Below are 19,675 nucleotides of genomic sequence, written 5' to 3'. Positions count from 1 at the left end.
ACTCCATTCAACATATATATATATATATATATATATATATATATATATATATATATATATATATATATATATAATGAGAGCATGACCAATTTTCCTTTTTTCTCACATCAGTTGGTTTTGTTTAATAATAACATATCTTAGCTATCTTTTTCAACAAAATCTACGGTTGTAATATGTATGTGGGTGGAACTCCTAGTCTAATTTTAAAAAATTTTCCTTAATTTCAAGGTTGTGAGTTGTCTTCGTATCTTTTTTTTTTTAAAGAGGGGTAAATGCTTTGACCTGGAGCTATGAACCAAGTTGTCTTCATATCTTTACAATAGTCCTAATTTGCAATAAAACAACTATGGAGTAAACACAAAAATGCGGTAGAAAGGTCACTTCAAATGGTTGGGAAGTGATTAGGAAAACATAAAAATTGGCTTCAAGAGTAACGTAGGAAACCGTTGGAAGAAGGCCTTGTCATTATACTAGAAATGGCTTTGTCAAAGTATACCAAGATTATTGAATCCTTAAGCAGGAAAGAAGAGGGAAAGTATTGGCAGGTGTTGAAATAAGCCTTGTGGCGATTGAAGCACTTGCCTTAGTAATTTGGTTGTCTCAATGTTGACGAGCAACTCGCCGAACTCCTCTGCCTCTGCTCTTCACTGAACAATTTGTTTCATTCATGATTGTTCTAGATGGTTATACTCAGATTACTGGATTTATTGCTATTAATTTTCTCTCCTTTTTAAGACAGATTTTTTTTGGGACCTATTAGATAAATAATAAATACATCAATATCTCCACTATCTTTTCGAATGCTTTTTCTTAATTTTTTCATCCAGAAAAATCACTAAAACCCCAGGAAATTCCTCCAAGACTAATAAAAAATTAGCAATTAGCAATTGATAATTATTTTTTAAATCTAACCTTTTATAATTAAAGATGTGACACTTGATTAACTATTAAAACTAACTAGACAGGGTCAACCAAAAAATTACTTCCCTGCATAAGACAAGGACTAATAATAATCCTAAACACTTGAACTTTTTAACAATGCCCCCTCTTAAAATTATTACATGTTAAACATATTCAAAGAATCTCACATTCCCTCTTTCAAAAAATTGACTAATATTAATAAATAAATAATTAAATCTCATATTCTCTCGTCCAAAAAATTGACTAAATCCTGCACTAAAAACTAAATCTTACGAAAGGAAAATGACCCAACAAAACTAAATGTCCCCTCTGGTAAGATTTGCGTCGACATGACCCTTCCCATGAGATTGCCTCAATTTACACCGTTACTTCATATGCGGAGATGACGTTTAAAAAAACTAAAACTAAAACTCGACTATGGCCGCGCACTGCACAAATCCCCGAAACTCTTGTGGCCTCTCAATTGTAACCCAGTTCGCATTCCCATGTTGGCCTTCAAACAGATGACACACTTCATCGCCGCCGCTCACAAATATCTTATCACCACATGCCGTAGCACATGGCGAAACTCTCAAATTCTCAGGCACGTTACCCACCTTAGTCCATGCGTTCTCCGTAGCATTGTATTGCATAACTCCCTGTGGGGAGAAAAAATATTGCTGACCGCGGGCAGCGACTACGGAGGATCGCGGGCATTCCTCGTGTTGCCACATGTTTTCCACCACTTTCCAAACCTTTGTTTTGGGGTCGTACACTTCGGCGCTGCTCTCAAACCGCCACTGCGACTCCGTTTCGAAACCGCTGATGACCATCAGTTTCCCGTCTGTGAAGACCGCCTCACACTCGTCCCGCCCTTTGCTCATCGCCGGCAACTCTTCCCACTCGTCTTTCTCGACATTGTAAGCCTCAACCGTGCTCAACGCCTTTTTATCTTCGTCGTGCCCGCCGGCGACGTATACAATTCCGTCCGGCGAGACGCAGCAGCCGAAGAAGCACCGTACGGTTGGGATTTCAGCGCCACGTGTCCAAGTGCGGGATAAGACGTCGTAAATGAAAACGGCGTTGATGGGCTGCCAGTTGAGTGGATGCCAGCCGCCAATCAGGATGAGTTTCTCTTTAACGGAGACGCACCGGTTGAAGAGCGGAACGGAGTTCCCCAAATCGGGAACGGACGGGACACTGTGCCATTCATTCTGCACGGGGTCGTAGACTGTGATTCCGTAAACGGGAATAGTCTTTTGTGGATCAAATGGAAGGGAGTCTTGCCGATTTAAGGACTGGATCATAAATATGCGCTGCTCGGCCGTTCCTGCAGCTTTTCTGTGCTCGTAAAAATGGGGGCTTTTGAGAAGAGACCTCCACCCTCTGCACACGCTTTTCAGATCATGGTGTGATTTGTATGTTAAACGCGCCAAGCAGTCCTCGCCAATTTCGTCTGGAAGATTAAAGAAAAGCGCCATACTCTCTCGCTAATCAGAATAAATTGACACTTTTGACACAGATTATTTCTTTCCTAATTGTATTGAGTCACAAAAGCTTAAATGATGTGTTTATATATGAGAGCCAGAGGACAAGGTTCTGGTTTTATCCGTGTGTCGAGTCAAATTCTTGTGGGAGCAGCGGGATTGGCGCATATCAAATTATCCGGCGTGAAATCTTCATAATAAATATAACATTTTGTTGAGGGGCATCGGATCGCAAAGCCCGCCAGCGTTGGAACTTAGCCATCGGGAGTCATAAATGCAATCGGAGCGGAAACGCCATTATTAGGAGCTTTTCGTCTTATCCGTCGATCATGCCCATTGCCAACCATGTGCCAATTCGAACTCCAGTTCTTGTTTTGTTTGGGCCCCATTTCGACAGAATCAATACTATTTTTATTATCATATTTGTATAGATTTTTTAATTAAAACTTGTGGGCTTTTTATTTCATAAATATTTAACTTTAAATGGTATTATAAGTATTTTAAATATATTTTTCATTTACTACACAGTACACACTCACATTTTTATGATATGTGACTCAAAATGTTAATGTTAAAAATATATACAATTAAAAGGATACAGTAATTTTTAATAATAACTAAATTGTCTTTCTATGTTGTTGTATCTCAAAGCTATCAAATTTTACAGATCTCAATAAATTGACTTGAACTAATTTTAGTGCACATTATTGAAAACATTAATTAAACAAATAAAACATTCATAATAATAATAATATATATGATAAATATATTCTTACTCTATATTTTTTCATTAGAAAATTTAAATTTCAAAATAAAAAAATATTAAATAAAAATAAATAACATTTATTATTTCTATAAATAATTTTACTTTTATCATATTAGTGGCATAAGTAGGAGCTGTATGGTCATCCGGGAGGAGAGAAATAGGGCATGCGGCACGGCATATGAAGTGGTGCAAAATTTAGCTGTCGAGAAATTAGAAAGTTAAATCAGCGGTGCCCTTTCGGAATTTGAAAAGTTAAACCAGTGAGAAAAGCGCGATAATGGAGGGAGCAACTGAATGTTTAAAAAAGGCGGCACTTCGTCTTCCAAATAACGAATGTTTGTAAATTAATGGTTACGGTTATGTCGACAATTTCAACAGTTTACGGTTTTGAATCTATACATTCTGGAAAACGAATTGAAAGAAAGTGGGCAGTATTCTCATAATTCAAGAGTGGCCAAGCAAGGTACGCCAAGCCCACGTTGCAGAAGAGAGTATACGAGGCATTGGGTAAAGTCGATCTATAGTTGTTTTATTTTTTAAATCATTTAAAAGACATGTTTTTTAACCACGGAAAGCATATGATAAGTGGAGTTCAAAAGATTTTTCTTTTATTATAGAGTTTTAACAGTAGTCAAGCACGTGGACAAATCTTGATTTTTATAAAGAAATTTAAAACTTATTATAAATTTAGATGAGTTTTATATTAGATATTAGAAAACAAATAATTTTCTATTTCATTTATATTATTTTATATTAATTTTTCTTTAAATTATTTAGCGTAAAAAATATTAATAAAAAATATAAGATATATAATTATTAAATTAATATATTTATAATATATATAAAATAATATAGATCTAATTTTATGTTTTTTTATTTACATTGTTTATTAGCAAGGTTTTGTTGTACTTGAACTTGAAATATGGCAAGGGAGAGATTTAGAGGAAAATATGGTTTATAGAAAAAGGTACAATGATAGAGATAAAAGGGATATATAACTTAAACTATTTATAAATTACCACTCACAAGTTTTTGTGCTTGCAACAATGAGCTGATAGGTGTTTACTTTAAGTAAAATAAAATTTAATTTTGTAATAAATCAAATAAATAATATTTACTTATTTAATTTATTAAATACTAATAAATTATCATCTAAAAATTATTCCCAAAAAAAGGGAAGTTCCGATTCTTCAACTCTATGAGCATCACCTAGGTCTAATGACTACTAAGTGTTATATTATTATCATGACCAATGGATTCTTGTAAATCACTACTCATTAAAAATGAGTCAATGAGATTGACTTAAAAACTAATAGTTAAATCCCGATAACTAGGCCTGGAATTTGATGGTCACCCTTGCCTGTCAAGTGAATTTTTTTGTGACGGTTTGGTCATATGAATGCCTTTGATTTTATGTTTTAAGATATTTATTGATTGTCATTTTTTATCTTAATAACTTAATATTTAATCAATAAAAAGTATAAATTAGTAATATTCACAAAAATCTCATATCAAAGTTTGTAAATTCATTCATTTTATAAAATAATATAAATTAGTAATATTCACAAAAAAATCTCATATCAAAATTTCTAAATTCATTTTTTTATAAAATAATATAAAAATCTAAACAATAATAGGAATATATGTAAATTAAGAATGTTTCTAAGTTTATATTTTGCGTACTAATATTCTAAATTGGTAAAAAAATTGTTTATATAGTGTATTTTAAAAAATTGTCTATTATGAATTTTCACGGTTTATTAATAAACTTAAGTATCATATTGACGATTTTATAAAAACTTAACCTATCAACCAATATGGTCCAACAAATATTTAACCTGTCATATACAACTAAAAAGCCAAAAATGGGCCAATATGACCATCAAATTCTAGCCCTACTGATAACAATATCACAAATTTTTTTTTTAAATTTAAAATTAAAAAAGAAAATATTAAAAAAAGAAATATTTTAAAAATATTAGAAAATAACAACTCCCACAAATATCATATGAAAAAAGAAATATTTAAAAAAAAAAAAAAAAAAACTATATATATATATAAGATACACACACATAAAACTATTAAAAGAAATATTTTAAAAATGAAAATTAAATAAGAAGAAAGAAAAACATGAGTTAAAAATGGAGATAAAAACTAATTAATTTTTAAAAAAAGAAAAAAAGAGAGAGAGAGTTAAAAGTATAGATAAATTAATTAATAAATTAAATACAAGAGTTTAAAATGGAGATAAAAAATTAATAAGAAAAAATAAGAGTTAACAGTGTAGATAATAGTTAATTAAATTAAATAAATAGGAAAAAAAATAAGAGTTAAAGTTGGAGTGAGATAAAACTTGTCAGAAAATAATTAACGACAATTCTTGTAAAAGGCTACAAGAAAAGTAATTTTATGGGAACAAAGTTTCCACATATAGCCTATTGGCTAAATTATATTAAATAAATAATGTCACCTATCTGTAAAAGAAAATTTAAAAAAAAACACTTCAAATGTACCAATATTTTAGTCTCCATCCATTTTTTAAAGGTAAAAATTAATAAACTTGGCTTGCCAAGTGTGTCTATATTTAAGGCATCAAATAAAACACAATACAAAATAAAAGAAAGCTTAGATACTTTGGAAAAAAACATAGTAACACAAAAGATAATAAAAAAAGTCAAGTCATACATACTCGTTACGAGGAGGGGATGGAGAGGTAGGAGTAGATACATATACATAATAGTAGAGATGGAGTGAAGATATAGATAGAAATGAATATAGAGTGAGAGAGATAGAGAGATACAAAAGATAAATATAGATTGAGAGAGACAAGATGAAGAGAATATATATATATATATATATATATATATATATATATATATAGAGAGAGATATATATATATATATATATATATATATATATATAGAGAGAGAGAGAGAGAGAGAGAGAGAGAGAGACTTCAACATTATATTTAACACTTTATGATGGACGGTGAATAATGTTTGATAACAATGGAAAACTATTGTAATCATCTAGCCTGTTCAAATTGTTGTTCATGATATTATTTTTTAGAAAAGTGTGGATTGGCAGTTGTCAAGACAACTTGATGATTGCTATTGACAATATCCATTATGAAGTTGAAGTGTGAACGGAGAAACACAAGCAAGTAGGGATGAAACAAATGCCCAGTATCCACATCTAATTTCTTCACATTGCAATGAATCAGGGCAACCTCTGTTTGAACAAAATTTAGCATCCATTGAAAACACAACTTGTGCGTCCACTCCCTCAGTGTTTCCCTACTTGTAGTTGGACATCCTTAACAATCATCATGTGCTCAACTATATTTTTACACAACAAAGCAAAGTCACTATAGGAAGACCACCTCAAAATGCAAACCTTTTTTCAACTCTTGCCCTTTACTATCCACTACAAAAGAAAAACCAAAAGGAGTCCTTGCTATGACAATTAAATGAGATGCCCAGACACTAGATAGAAGTTGGTAATGTCGAGACTTTGGAGTTCATTGTGCTTACCAATCATATTGCAATGGAAATGCAACAAGTGGAGATCAAAGGAGAAAACAAAAAAATAATGGTATAAGAAAGGAGTTGGGTATTGTGAAAATGTAAAAGCACATATAGATGACATTTTGGGAGGCTATGGAGACATTCGTGATCATAAGGACATACAAAACAACATAGCATTTCATGTTACTTCCCTTCTCCCTAAAATGTGAAGAGATGAATCTCATCTAAGTGTACAACAAAAGAATAGGGGTGCTACAAGAGGTTGTTAAAGGAGCTGATGAGAATGGAAATAGTGCTGAAATGGCTAGCAAACATGCAAAGGATATATTAGGGGACAAAGTATGAATGAACGACTACATGCTTCATATTTTCTTGATTCTGAAGATCACATATATTGATTTAGTGAAATATTTTCAACCGAGTCAAAACATTTTAATAGATCTTTTTCTCAGTAGATAAAAAGTGTATCTACATGTAATTTCATGTGATTTGTCATTTGAAACATTATTGGGTTTTAGATTTTCTATTAGTTATTTTCACTTCATTTTGTTTGTTCAAAGAGCTAAATTCATTGTAATAATTTATGGCTATGACTTAGGTCTTTGTTAAAATTCTTCCTCTACGAGCCTTTGAATCCAATTTTATTTTATATAATATAATTATATAATGACTTCTTGATATATATATATCATGTTGTAGCAGTGACATATACAATGAATTCATATGTTTGGAAGGTACAAATATGAATGTATATAAAAGAGGGATATGGAGAAAAGAAAAGAGCATCACAAAGGAGGGTTATAAAGATAGAGAAAGATGGATAGGTTGTGTGTGTGTGTGTGTGTGTGTGTGTGTGTGTGTGTGAGAGAGAGAGAGAGAGAGAGAGAAAGAGAGAGATTTTGAAAATAAAATAGATATGGAGAAAGAGAGGGAGATATAGTGATAGAAAGAGGGGAAGAGCAAGAAAGAGTGAGATAGAGAAAGGTACGAAAATAGAGATTGAGAATAAGAGCAATATGAAGAAAAAAAGTGAGATAGAGGGAGTGAGTAGAGATGGAAGATATAAACATATAGAGAATAGAGAATGAGAGAGGTAGGAAGTGATATAGAGAGAGAGGTATAAATGAGTAGATATATAGGGATGAAGAGGGATAGAGAGATGACTAGATAGAGATGGAGATAGAGATAGAGATAGATATTGAAGAAGATATGAGGGAAGAAATATGGAGATGTGGAGATTTAAAAGTATAGAGATGAATATAGAGTGTGAGGATGGGAGGAAACTATATCAAGAGATAGAAATATATTAAGAGGTATACGTAGAAAGAGATGTAGGAAAATATAGAGGATGGCATAGAGAGGGAGACATAAAGATAAAGAGATATAGATCGTAAGATATATTGGTAAAGGGATAATAAGATATAGAGTATGAATGTTGGTAAACAAAATTTTCACTTAGAAAATATGCGATTTAGCCCAATGGAGTGTGTGGAAAATCGATTTCTCCAATAGTTGGATAGGCCTTTGATATCTGGCCTTCCTCTATGTTTAGAGGGGCAACTCCCTCATAAGATTTTTTTTTTGATTTTTCAATAGAAATGATTAGAACTTAGAATATAAAAAGGAAACCATTGATAGCGAATGCACCGCACGACTTCAATGTTTCCATAAAATCAATGTAAATAGTTGATGAAAACAATCAAGAACTATGCTTGAGAGCTATTAATGACACAATGTTGATTCAATCATTCATGAATATTTGCACAATACCGTAAAAACATCCATTGCAAAGAAATAATCAATATTTTAACGTTTCGGATATGTAGAAAGAGAGAATGCAAAGTGTACTTTCTTTATTTCTTAGCACCAAGAACACAAGAAATGACTGATTAAAAGAACAAGAATTGTACACACTTTCCAAAAATTGCCTTGTTATCAAAACATAAGTGTTCCCCTGTCTCTAAATCCAAAAAATCCCTTATTACATTGAGATTCAAGAATTTATAGCTATTCTAGAATAACTAACCTTTCAAGTTCATAACTACTCAAAAAGTTAGAGTTCTTACTACTCCGAAGACAATTCGTAACCAACTCTAACCTTCAATGCTTACTACAGTTAGAAAAAGTTAAGACATCGACCAAAACCAAAATTAATTCTAAAGTTGACCTTTTTACAAAAGACATAAATAAAAACCTAAGACAACTTTAGACATATGCACTTCTAACTTTTAACTATGATCAGTGATATTTCCTGAGCTTGTTCTTTGATATGTAGGTGTTGTGAGTAGCTGAGTCAAGTTTTCCTTGTACGTTCTAAATGATATGATGACCTGAGCCAAAGTATTATTTTTAATGATGATTAAACTCTACATTTTCAGCTTGCATAGCTCATGTCTTCTTCTAACTTCATCCAACTCTATGATGTAGCCTAGTAAGTTTTGAATACAGGAGTCTAAAGCTGTTGAGAAGATACTCAATCTCATCATAATGCTAGCATTTGAACTTTGTTTACTGCCAAGTTCGGTGTTCATTTTTTCCTCTCTGCATTCCAAAATGGAAGATATGTCTAGATTTTGAGTGTGTTCGCTAATAGGAATACCTTCTACGTCATTGCTATATATCCCCCAAGGCCTTCTTTTTTAGTAACTTTTAGGAGTTTAAGAACTGCTCTCCTTCACCCAATTGTTGATTCATGCTATCATTCTTCCATCTAAAGTTTTCCAGCCATATGTCAATTTGCTCTTCTTCTCCACTAGTGATAACTTCAGTGATTTGACTATAGCACTATCCATTCCTTTAATCTCTACTAAATTAGCATCAATTTCTCTCCAAAAAGTTTGTTGTTCCTTGAGTGTTGTTAACTTCTTTTGAATGTTTTGCTATATATGATCCACTTTAGAATATGTCACCTTAACCTCCTAAAATAGGCTTGACGCTCATTCTTTCATACTTTTTATCCATGCCTTCACCATCTTACCATAAGTTTTGCATTCTTATATGTCTTGAATGGTTTCTTCATCAAACATTTTCTTGGGATCTCCTATGATTTTCGTAGATGAGCTAAGATCTAGAAAGGAATCACCGACCATCAATCAGATGCATGAAAAAAGTGCTCGACATAACAACATATGCAAATGGAGATCCAAAACTAACTCATGTACTGTAGCTCAAGATCCATATCCATGAAAGACAAGCATAAATATAATGCACTTAAGAGAAATAATGGGCTATATCTCTCAAGTAACAAATTGCCCAGTAGACCAAGAGTGGGAAATGAGAATGCTCATCAAGATATCCAAGTCTCCAACCAAGACTCATTTAAGAAAAATCTCCTCTCAAGTCCATATCAAGTGAATGCCCCTCAGACTTCCTATTGAAACCATCAACAATTCCAACAAATACTTCTCTAATCCAAGAGAAATCAACATCACCACCATCTCTAAGTATCCATGAGCACCTATAACCAATCAATCCATGCCAACTCCAAATGCAACATAGCAATATCATGAAATATTCATCTTATGATCAATGTACTCAATACCAAGAAACTAAACTAAGATCAATGTCAAAGTTCCAACCATGCCCTCGGGAACATAAACATGACAACATGATCTAACCATCTCAATCAAAGAGATAACATGCTCCATATCGATGTACTATAACATGTCAAAACTCTAAACACATATTAAGAGTATACCATGACATAAAATGAAACAATCCTAACTCCAAGGATAACATGTCAAATGAAAGCATAAACCACACCTTTACCATGAACCTCATTAGTCCTCAAGATGCAACCATCTCCACACACCATGAAGAAAACCATCTCTATATACCATGAAGAACCATGTTCACACACCACGAAGATAACGAAGAACCCCATGAGTCCTCAAGATCTAGCCATATTCACACACCATGAAGATAACAAGTGCACCATGCAAATGTAAAAGATGCTTCTACACCAATAGGATCTAAGACAAACCTCTAACATCTGCAAACACTCAATAAATATATCAATGCAAAAAACTCTCACTCAACCATGGTACCAAGTCACCTATGGCATCATAAAATCCATCTCCTACATGAAGATCCTCCAAGTCTACACTCACACAACCAACATGTTAATGCCAAGTGAAAACTAAGATCTCCAAACCAAGAAGATAAAAACCAAACTAGGAACTAATCTTGCACTGTCACCTCATCACTATCACAAGCTCCCACTAAATCGTGTATCCAAGCTATCCATGACAAAATGATGAAAAATCATCCTCTAACCATGAGAATCAACCAAAGCATCAAACCATCAAAGAACTAAAAGTGCACATTATGAGCTCTTCATAAGAAACCAAATAAACATGATCCTCAACCAAGAAGATATACCACCATAAAAAAATTAGAAATCCAAACCAATGAACATCAAGGATGTAATTGTATATTGAATCATGTCATGCCAAAATTCATGACACCATGAACTGAGCATCTCACTCTCAAAGTGTCCAACCTGTTAACATAAAATAGTGAACCACAATCCTCCACCATGATTGTGTTTGGTAACATCTCATCCCTTCTACATGAAGAAAAAAATAGCAAATCATTTGACTTAAGGCATAGACAACCCAAATCCAAGCCACTAATTTGAATATGCATCCATAATGAAAGATCACTGGGCAAAGATGACCCATAACCAAGCCATAAATGCAACATGTAAGTATAGACTGCTTACAACACTACACAACTTGTAGACCCAACAAGCCATCATACATATTCAAACCAAATATTGATAATCATATCATTATGAGACCAATCTGAAATATGAATTGAGTATACAATGACATCAAATCTTAAATCTCCAAACATACAATGTCATAAACTCACAATGTTACCATAGTCAATATATACTATAAACTATTCAGATGAATATATCACCAAATAAATCATGCCAAACATTTACCAAAGCTAAACCAATATGTAGAGCTCTCCAAGAGATTTCCATTAACTACTCGAAGTCCAAAATCTGACTCTGTATGCCTAAGTTCTACCCTAATTTGTACTCAAAATAAAAAAATCTAACTTTTAGGCTTTTAAGACCTGAAAAAATGTCAAAATCACAGAATCAAACCTACACCTTGTTTTAGTGCTTTGAATTAGCTTTCCAACGCATGTAAGAAGTCTAAAATCCAATATCATGAGAGAAAGTTATGGTCGTTTTACGAAGACAATCTTTTTACCATTTTCACTATGATTTTTTGTAACGAAAATTCTAACGGGATTAAATTTGACGGCCATCATGGGCTAAAACTAAAAAACTCTTTCATTTCCTTTGAACATGACCAAACTAGGGCATATTGTATATCAAAATTTATGGAAACATTGAGCCTGATCCAATGGTGAGGTCTGTTTTCACCCAAGAGGTCATTTCTGCAAGCTCCCCCTAAAACCCTCATTTAAATGAAACATCCAAAAAATCTTTTTGTTCAACAATTTCTCATGCCCAAAATATACCAACATCCCATCATAACAACAAATCCAAAACTCTTAGATCTACAATAAATAACTCATATATCTGGCCCTCTCTTTTATCCTCTCATGCATTCCCATGGATTCAATCTAGGGTTACAATAATACAACTATAGCTCTAATACCACTTGTAAGGAAACTTGCAACAAAGAATATAATTGTTTCCACACAACCCATAATAGATCTGAAATAAATATGCAATTAAAATCCACATGCAAGAGAATAGACAACATACCCACAAAATTGTGACACAAGATATACCTTGGGAAACCCTCATTGAAGAAAAAATTCAACCTCCAAAAACATCCATCACCATGTATTATTCAACAAAAATACCATTGCAATACACCCATGGAAGCCTTCAAAGTCATAGCCACAATCGAGCAATCTATGTAAATAAGCATAAATCCACACATTCCATGCCATGCTTCCAACCTTCACAATTGTTCCCTTGGCTAACCTATCAAGCCTTGTCCTGCTCGACTCTTTCCCTTTTTTCCTTCTTCACACATCAACAACTACCCTTGTGGTTGTTTATATAGTAGCAAGTCCCACAAAACCACTAAGTGGTATTACATAAACCATGTGTTAGAACCATGTGCTACCTAACCCTATTGACCCTACATGTAATATTGGAAATTTAATTTTTCTCCCAATATTAAATAATTACATGAAATATTATCACAATGTTACAATAAAACTCATCAAGAATATCCTATGAGAATCTTTACATGTTGCATGTCCATCTAGGTGCAACCCTACATAATAAAATAATACAATATAACAATATCATGCAATGTGTGCAACACTCAATATCTCAACAATGCTATGGTTGAGGAGTATAACTCAATTATGCAGAATGATGTGTGGCAGGTAGTGCCTAGACCAACAGATATAGAAGTAGTTGAACCACACTAAATCTATAAGATAAAGCATGGTGTAGATGGTAGCATTGAGAAATACAAGGTAAGGTTCATGGCCAAGGGGTTCTCTTAGAAGGAGGGAACAGACTACAAGGAGACATTTTCTCCAGTGGCAAGGCATACGTCTGTACGAGCTATGATCTTATTTGCAGCATAGATGGGATGGCAGATCCATCAAATGGATGTCAAGACAACATTCCTGAATGGTAAATTAAAGGAGGAGGTATACTCAGAGCAACCAAAAGGCTTTGTAGCACATAGCAAGGAGACCCACGTGTTCAGATGAAGAAATTCTTGTATGAACTCGAGCAGGCTCCCAAAGCGTGGGATGAGCACATTGACACATGTAGGAAATGGGCTTTTTGAAGAGTGAAGCAGATGCTAACCTCTACTACTTAGTGGTTGGGGGTGAAGTTCTCATTCTTGTTCTTTATGTGGATGACTTGTTTCTTATAGGTGCATTAGGACTCATAGAGTATTGTAAAAATGACCTTGCAGAAGAGTTTGAGATGAAGGATTTAGGACTTATGCACTACTCTCTAGGCATGGAAGTGTGGCAGACAGATGGAGATATTTTCCTTGGTCAAGGGAAATATTGTATTGAGATCTTGAAAAGATTTGGGATGGAGGATTGCAAAGCCATGTCTACAGCCATGATCATGAATTGGAGGAAGGTAGGTACATCTAAGGAGAAGGATGTAGATCCCACTTTATATAGGTAGTTGATTGGTTCACTTATGTACTTGGTCATCAATAGGCCAAATATTGCATTTGTAGTGAACTCACTTAGTCAGTTCATGGTTGAACCAAAGATAGTGCATTGGATAATGGTCAAGCATGTGTTGTGTTACTTGCATGGTACAAATGAGTATGAGATCATATATGTTTGAGGTGAAGGTATCAAAATGATAGGCTATATTGATGCAAATTGAGCAGGAAGTACAACAGACAAAAGGAGCACTTTGGGGTGTTGTTTCAGTTTGGGATCAGAAGTTGTATCTTGGTTTAGCAGGAAGTAGAAATTTGTGGCTCTAAGTTCAACAGAAGCAAAATACATAACAACTAGCATGGCGACATGTGAAGCTATATGGCTTCAAAAGTTGTTAGTAGTTTTTTTTGGTCAAAAGGTTGAGAGTACTATGATATACTACGACAATTAGAGTTGCATCAAGTTGTTTGAGAATCCAATATTTCATGATAGGTCTAAACAGATAGACATCAAATATCACTTCATTAGAGATTGTGTACAATGGAGGGTTGTTTAGCTACAATACATACCTATAGAGGAGCGAGTAGCAGACATTCTAAGGCATTGGGGAAGGAAAATTTTATTTTCTTCAGAGATAAGTTAGATGTCATGCAGAACAACTTCCTCGCTAAGAGGGAGTGTTAGTTTTGGTAGATTGGACAATTGTTCGTCCATATGCAGTTAATTAGCAAATAATTGTTTTTCTAACTAATTGGTTAGATTAGGGAAACGTATTTGTTGATTAATTGACTACTTTTAGAAGCAACTAGAAACCAACTTGGTTAGGGTTGTTAAGTTGTTTTTAATGTCGACCATCAGTTGAGAATCAATCTCGGCTGTTGGTTTTCCAACATGAGTAGTATAAAAGGGGGTCTAGGGGGCATTTGGAGAACAAGTTTTGTAGAAGCATTTGCAGAGTTAGCAAATGAGTTTGTAGTGATAAAAAACAATCTTGCAATATTAGCAAGGGCGCAATGATAGCGTTGGGGATAACAATGGAGGAATATCAGTGGGAGAAATTAGGAGGTTGTTTGAGTTCTTCTAGTGAGAGGTAAGGAATTTTGTATCTTTGGTTTGTTGAAATTAATTTAATTCCTCATCTATAGAACTGGTTTTCCCTTAGGTGTTTTTCTAGGGACAATTTGTCCGAAAATATTATGTATATTATGTTGTGAATTTATTTTCGTATTTTATTGGTGAAGTTGTAATTGTGTTATTTTTCGATATTAGTTGTAAATTATTTTTTCGGTAGTTTAATAATCATTTACCATAGGAGATTAATAATCAGTGGCGCAATAAGAATTTTCACAGACACATATTGACTTATGAATCCAATTAAATTTAAGAACCACAAGTATAGTAATTATGAAAACAATGTGAAAGTTAAATTTTGCTAAATTGATAATTTATTATATAGATTTACAATGAAAAAAATGGATATTGTCTAAAGTTTATTTTTATCTACACAATTTTTAAAAAATAAATTATATAATTTTTTAAAAAGATTTTAAATCAAAATTTGAAAATGTCTCCAACTCTCTTTTATAATTTAAATGACAAAATAATTGTTCTGGAACAAATGATTAAGGAATGTTCAAGATCATATTATATATATCATGACTCCTAAAGTTTAGTTATTAATAATGATATAATTTAAAAATGTATCAATCATTTTTAACAGTTAATGATGATACATGGAAAACAATGAAGCATGATCAATTCATGATTTTTCAAGATAGGTTCGGCTTTGTTCTCCTCATGCGATAGACTTTACAATTTGACTGGATAGTCCCCTTTTTTTTTCTAGTTCATCAAATAAAAATTAGATTTTTCCATATATGTGTTTTTAGCTTCCAATTATTTGATTAGGTCAAATCTAAAGAATTTATGAATGCTAATTGTTTTGATGCCTTAAATTTCTACATAGTATACATTAATGTAATTTAATTGTTTTGATGCCTCAAATTTCTACATAGTATACATTAATGTAATTTATACTATACATAGCAAAATACTTTATTTGGATGTTTACAATGAAACTAAGATTAAGCACAAATATTTAAAAGTCAATCTTAAAACTCTTTAAAATCTTTTGAAACCCTATTCTTCAAACCCTTGAAACTCTAGAACCCCAAAATATTTATTCATCATCAAGAAACTTGACAATGATCAAGCCTCCACACATTCAAAGAGTGATACAAGAAGTCAATAATAATAATATGTGTGCAAAAGTAAGCACACTTCATACTTTTTTTTAAAAAAATTTCATGATTTTTTCTATGCAAGATCAAACTGAAAATAAGGAAAAAGAAATATCTTTAGAAATCTTTGGCTTCCAAATAGAAATTGAAGACAAGATTAGAAATATAGAAAATGCACAATAATTAGAAAGTGAGCAAGATAAAAGTTCATTATGACAAAAATATAAAATGGACAAAAACAAATAACTTGCCAAAATGATAACTAAATTTATTAAAACCAGGAACAAAGCTCTCACATATAAGTTTATCCACTTAAAAATTTGTTAAAACTGAAACAAAGCTCCCAGGTTCACATAGAATAAGACAATCAACAAAGTTCATGAACAAAGGTTAGCTCAAGGACACCAATATAGGAAACCTTTGAACATTTATATTACGTTTATTCCAAGAATATTATCACACTAGGAACAACCTTTGTTTATTTACATCTCTAAATTTTTTATTTACATTTAAAACATCTGGATGTTATGTACATTAAAAAACCTCCCTCAAGAGCAAACGAAGGGAAAAAAAACATAAAAACCTTCCTCCCATAAATCAAATCACTCCCCACAATCCAACGATACGAACTGCCAGATAAACCCCACAAAACCTGCAAAGCTGCCATTAACAAACAGCTCTTTAACAGACAGCATCTTCAAATTTCCAGAGTGGCGACAGACTGCACAATTCCCGCAAAATCTTGTGGGCACTCCAAAGGAATCCACTTTTCTCCTTTGCCTTCATTTGGATTGGGAGGCTCAAACACGTAAAAACTCTGAGCTGTTCCACCCGATTTCGACCCCGTAACAAAAATCCCATCTCGCCAAACTGCAGCGCTTCTAACACAATCAATCCCATCCGGCAGAGCCACCATTTGTTTCCACTCATTCCCCTTCGAATCGTACCTCCAAATTCCACCTCTGTAAAAGGCATAGACGCCATTAATGGCCGAAATACAAGAACAAGATCTCGGGCATCCCCAGTTGGGCCACATGTTCTCCAGACTACTCCAGATCCCCAAATTCGGATCATAAACTTGCGCACTCTGTTTGAATATCCCCTGCGACTCACTTTCATACCCGCTGATCACATAAAACTTCCTATCAATGAAAGCCCCGCGGCATTCATCCCGTTCCTCAATCATATCCGGAAGAATCTCCCATTTATCTTCCTCCACATCATAAACAGCCGCTCCTCTCAGAGCACGCTTATTTTCATCATGGCCGCCGGCAATGTACAGAAGCCCGTCCGAAACAGAGCAAGCGAAAAACGACCGAACCGTCGGCATATCGGCCCCTTTAATCCATTTCCCAGACGAAACATCGAGCACAAACACGGATTTCACCGCCTCCCATCGATTCGGATGCCATCCGCCGATCAAAATCACTTTGTTCTTCACGGAAATGCAGTCGCTGAAGAGGGGAATTCCGTCAAACAGTTCGGGGAAAGGGGGCAATTGTCTCTGCCAGAGGCTCTGAATTGGATTATACAAAGTTAGGGCATAAGAGGGTACTCGGTGGGCTTTATCAATAGCGGATTGGTGAGGTGCAGGAAGAGATTGAATCATGAAAATGCAGTGGTCTGAAGTGGAACCCATTTTTCTGTCGCGATAAAACCAGGGGCTGTCCACCATTGCCTGCCATTTCTTGCAGACGGCTCTGAGAGTGGAATGAGATCGAAATGAGACTCTCAGCAGACATTCTCGACCTAATTCCTCTGGAAGCCCAGGAAATATCTCCATCATATCTTCAGATCAAGTAGAAGGAAAGAGATTTAAAAAAGAAACCGTTAATAGCAAGATTGGTACAATGTCTGAGACTTGAATGTGACTTGGTGGAGAAGACAGTCATCCGTTGATTTTATAAGGACGAAGGGTACCCCATGTGAGCGCCACGTAGAACATTGTTTTGCAACCTGTCATGTCGAATCTGGATAAGTTTGCGGCTGAAGAAGAGCTGTCCACCGTGGATTTGTTAGAGCTTATCCGGAATTCAATCCATCCGCCAGTCAAAACGGCTTTTAGATCCTTCAGATTCATTCTGTTCTTGCGACCTGGGCTTCAAAATTGTAACTTTCTTATGTTTGAATTCGAAGTTATGGGACATGTGTTGATGCTCAAACTTATCTTCTATACATGTCTTCAATCCAATAATAATAATAGTTTGAGCTTTTAGTCACTCCAATAATTGTTTGAGCTCCATGATTGTAATAGTGTACATTCGAATATCCACATCATTGTCTCAATATTTATTTATTCTATATAGATAAGTATTATATTTGTTTATTGAGTTTGACTTATAATTTGCTTCTTATCTCCATTTATAGATATATTATTTGAAGAGGTAATTGAGTTTTTCAAGGTCGCCTTTGAAAATTGAATGTATTTTGATGGTCATAAAAGTAAGTATTCAAATGTGACTAAATAGTGTGTAAATGTACTTATTCTTCATACAGGTCATCTTTTCATCGTGAATATATGTTTTTTGAGCTCTACGTTTGTAATATTGAATATGTATTTATCCAATTTAGATCAGGGTTATATTTGTTTATTATATTTGACTTTTGATTTGATCATTATCTCTATTTATAAATATGGTATTTGTAGAGGTAATTATTTTTCATACAAAATATGTTTATACACATCAATGTAGTCATCTTTTAATAGATGTGACCATCAAAATAGAACATACAATTTTCAAAGGCGACCTTTAAAGATATGTTATAGGAAAAGATTCAATTATTGAATTACCAAGCTCTACTTTCTTTGGCTTAAAAGTTTTAGATTTACTTTTAAAAAATGACGACTCTTTTTCAAAGCTTCTTATTTAAAAATTAAACACTTCTTCAAGAGTTTTTCTAGGCCTTTATTGATGCTTGCAATGGTTTCTATTAGATTGCTTGGAAGTTTTGTTGCCTCAGGATTTGAAGGGGTCGGGGCTATATATATATATAGACACACACACACACCCAAAGTTTGACTTATAATTTGATTCTTATTTATTTTTATAGATTTTATATTGGAATTGGTAATTGAGTTCTCTCTATAACATATCTTTGAAGGCAATCTTTGAAAATTGTTTATTCTATTTTCATAGTCATATATATTAAAATATCATTAAATGACATGCTTATATGTATTTAGTCTTGAAAAATGTATTAATGCAAATAATGTAGTCATATATTAAAAGATATGACCATCAAAATAGAACTAATAATTTTTAAAGATGACTTTCAAAGATACATTATAGAAAAACCTCAACTAGACTGCCAAGCTCCACTTTGGCTTGAATGTTTTAGATTTTCTTTAAAAAAATTGTTATTTCCCATATCAATTAATCTTATTGATGAGTGTCGTAAAAAGCTTCTTATTTAAACATTAAATGTTGCTCTAAGAGTTTTTCTAGGCTTTTATTGATGCTCGCCATAATTTCCACTAGATTGCTTAGGAGTTTTGTTGTCTCCCGAGGCTTTTGCTAGGTTATGCTTTCTTTCAACATGTCAACAAGTAATATATTTACTTACTGAGCGATTTATTGAAGGCAGTGAAGATTGAAAAAATAAAAA

General features: G+C 33.4%; 2 protein-coding genes across 2 annotated transcripts; both read right to left on the bottom strand.

Moving 5' to 3' along the window:
• Positions 1 to 1,073: 1,073 nt before the first annotated feature.
• LOC149575869 (F-box/kelch-repeat protein SKIP20-like) lies at positions 1,074 to 2,773 on the bottom strand. The gene has a single exon (XM_089803543.1). The coding sequence runs from the start codon at positions 2,379 to 2,381 to the stop codon at positions 1,326 to 1,328; it is 1,056 nt and encodes a 351-aa protein (XP_089659669.1). The 5' UTR covers positions 2,382 to 2,773; the 3' UTR covers positions 1,074 to 1,325.
• Positions 2,774 to 16,479: 13,706 nt separating this feature from the next.
• Positions 16,480 to 17,960, bottom strand: LOC149575868 (F-box/kelch-repeat protein At1g80440-like). Its single transcript, XM_089815838.1, has one exon. The coding sequence runs from the start codon at positions 17,853 to 17,855 to the stop codon at positions 16,767 to 16,769; it is 1,089 nt and encodes a 362-aa protein (XP_089671964.1). The 5' UTR covers positions 17,856 to 17,960; the 3' UTR covers positions 16,480 to 16,766.
• Positions 17,961 to 19,675: the final 1,715 nt, after the last annotated feature.

Source organism: Cupressus sempervirens, chromosome 1, assembly GCF_028749045.1.
Source record: "Cupressus sempervirens isolate cs-2001-9-10 chromosome 1, ASM2874904v1, whole genome shotgun sequence".
Taxonomy (NCBI): domain Eukaryota; kingdom Viridiplantae; phylum Streptophyta; class Pinopsida; order Cupressales; family Cupressaceae; genus Cupressus; species Cupressus sempervirens.
Note: the sequence above shows the minus strand (reverse complement) of the source record. Positions and strands in the feature narration are given on the sequence as shown.

Bases quoted from the DNA above. Each gene is read 5' to 3' on its own strand.
- LOC149575869 (XM_089803543.1), bottom strand. From the start codon at position 2,381: ATGGCGCTTTTCTTTAATCTTCCAGACGAAATTGGCGAGGACTGCTTG.
- LOC149575868 (XM_089815838.1), bottom strand. From the start codon at position 17,855: ATGATGGAGATATTTCCTGGGCTTCCAGAGGAATTAGGTCGAGAATGT.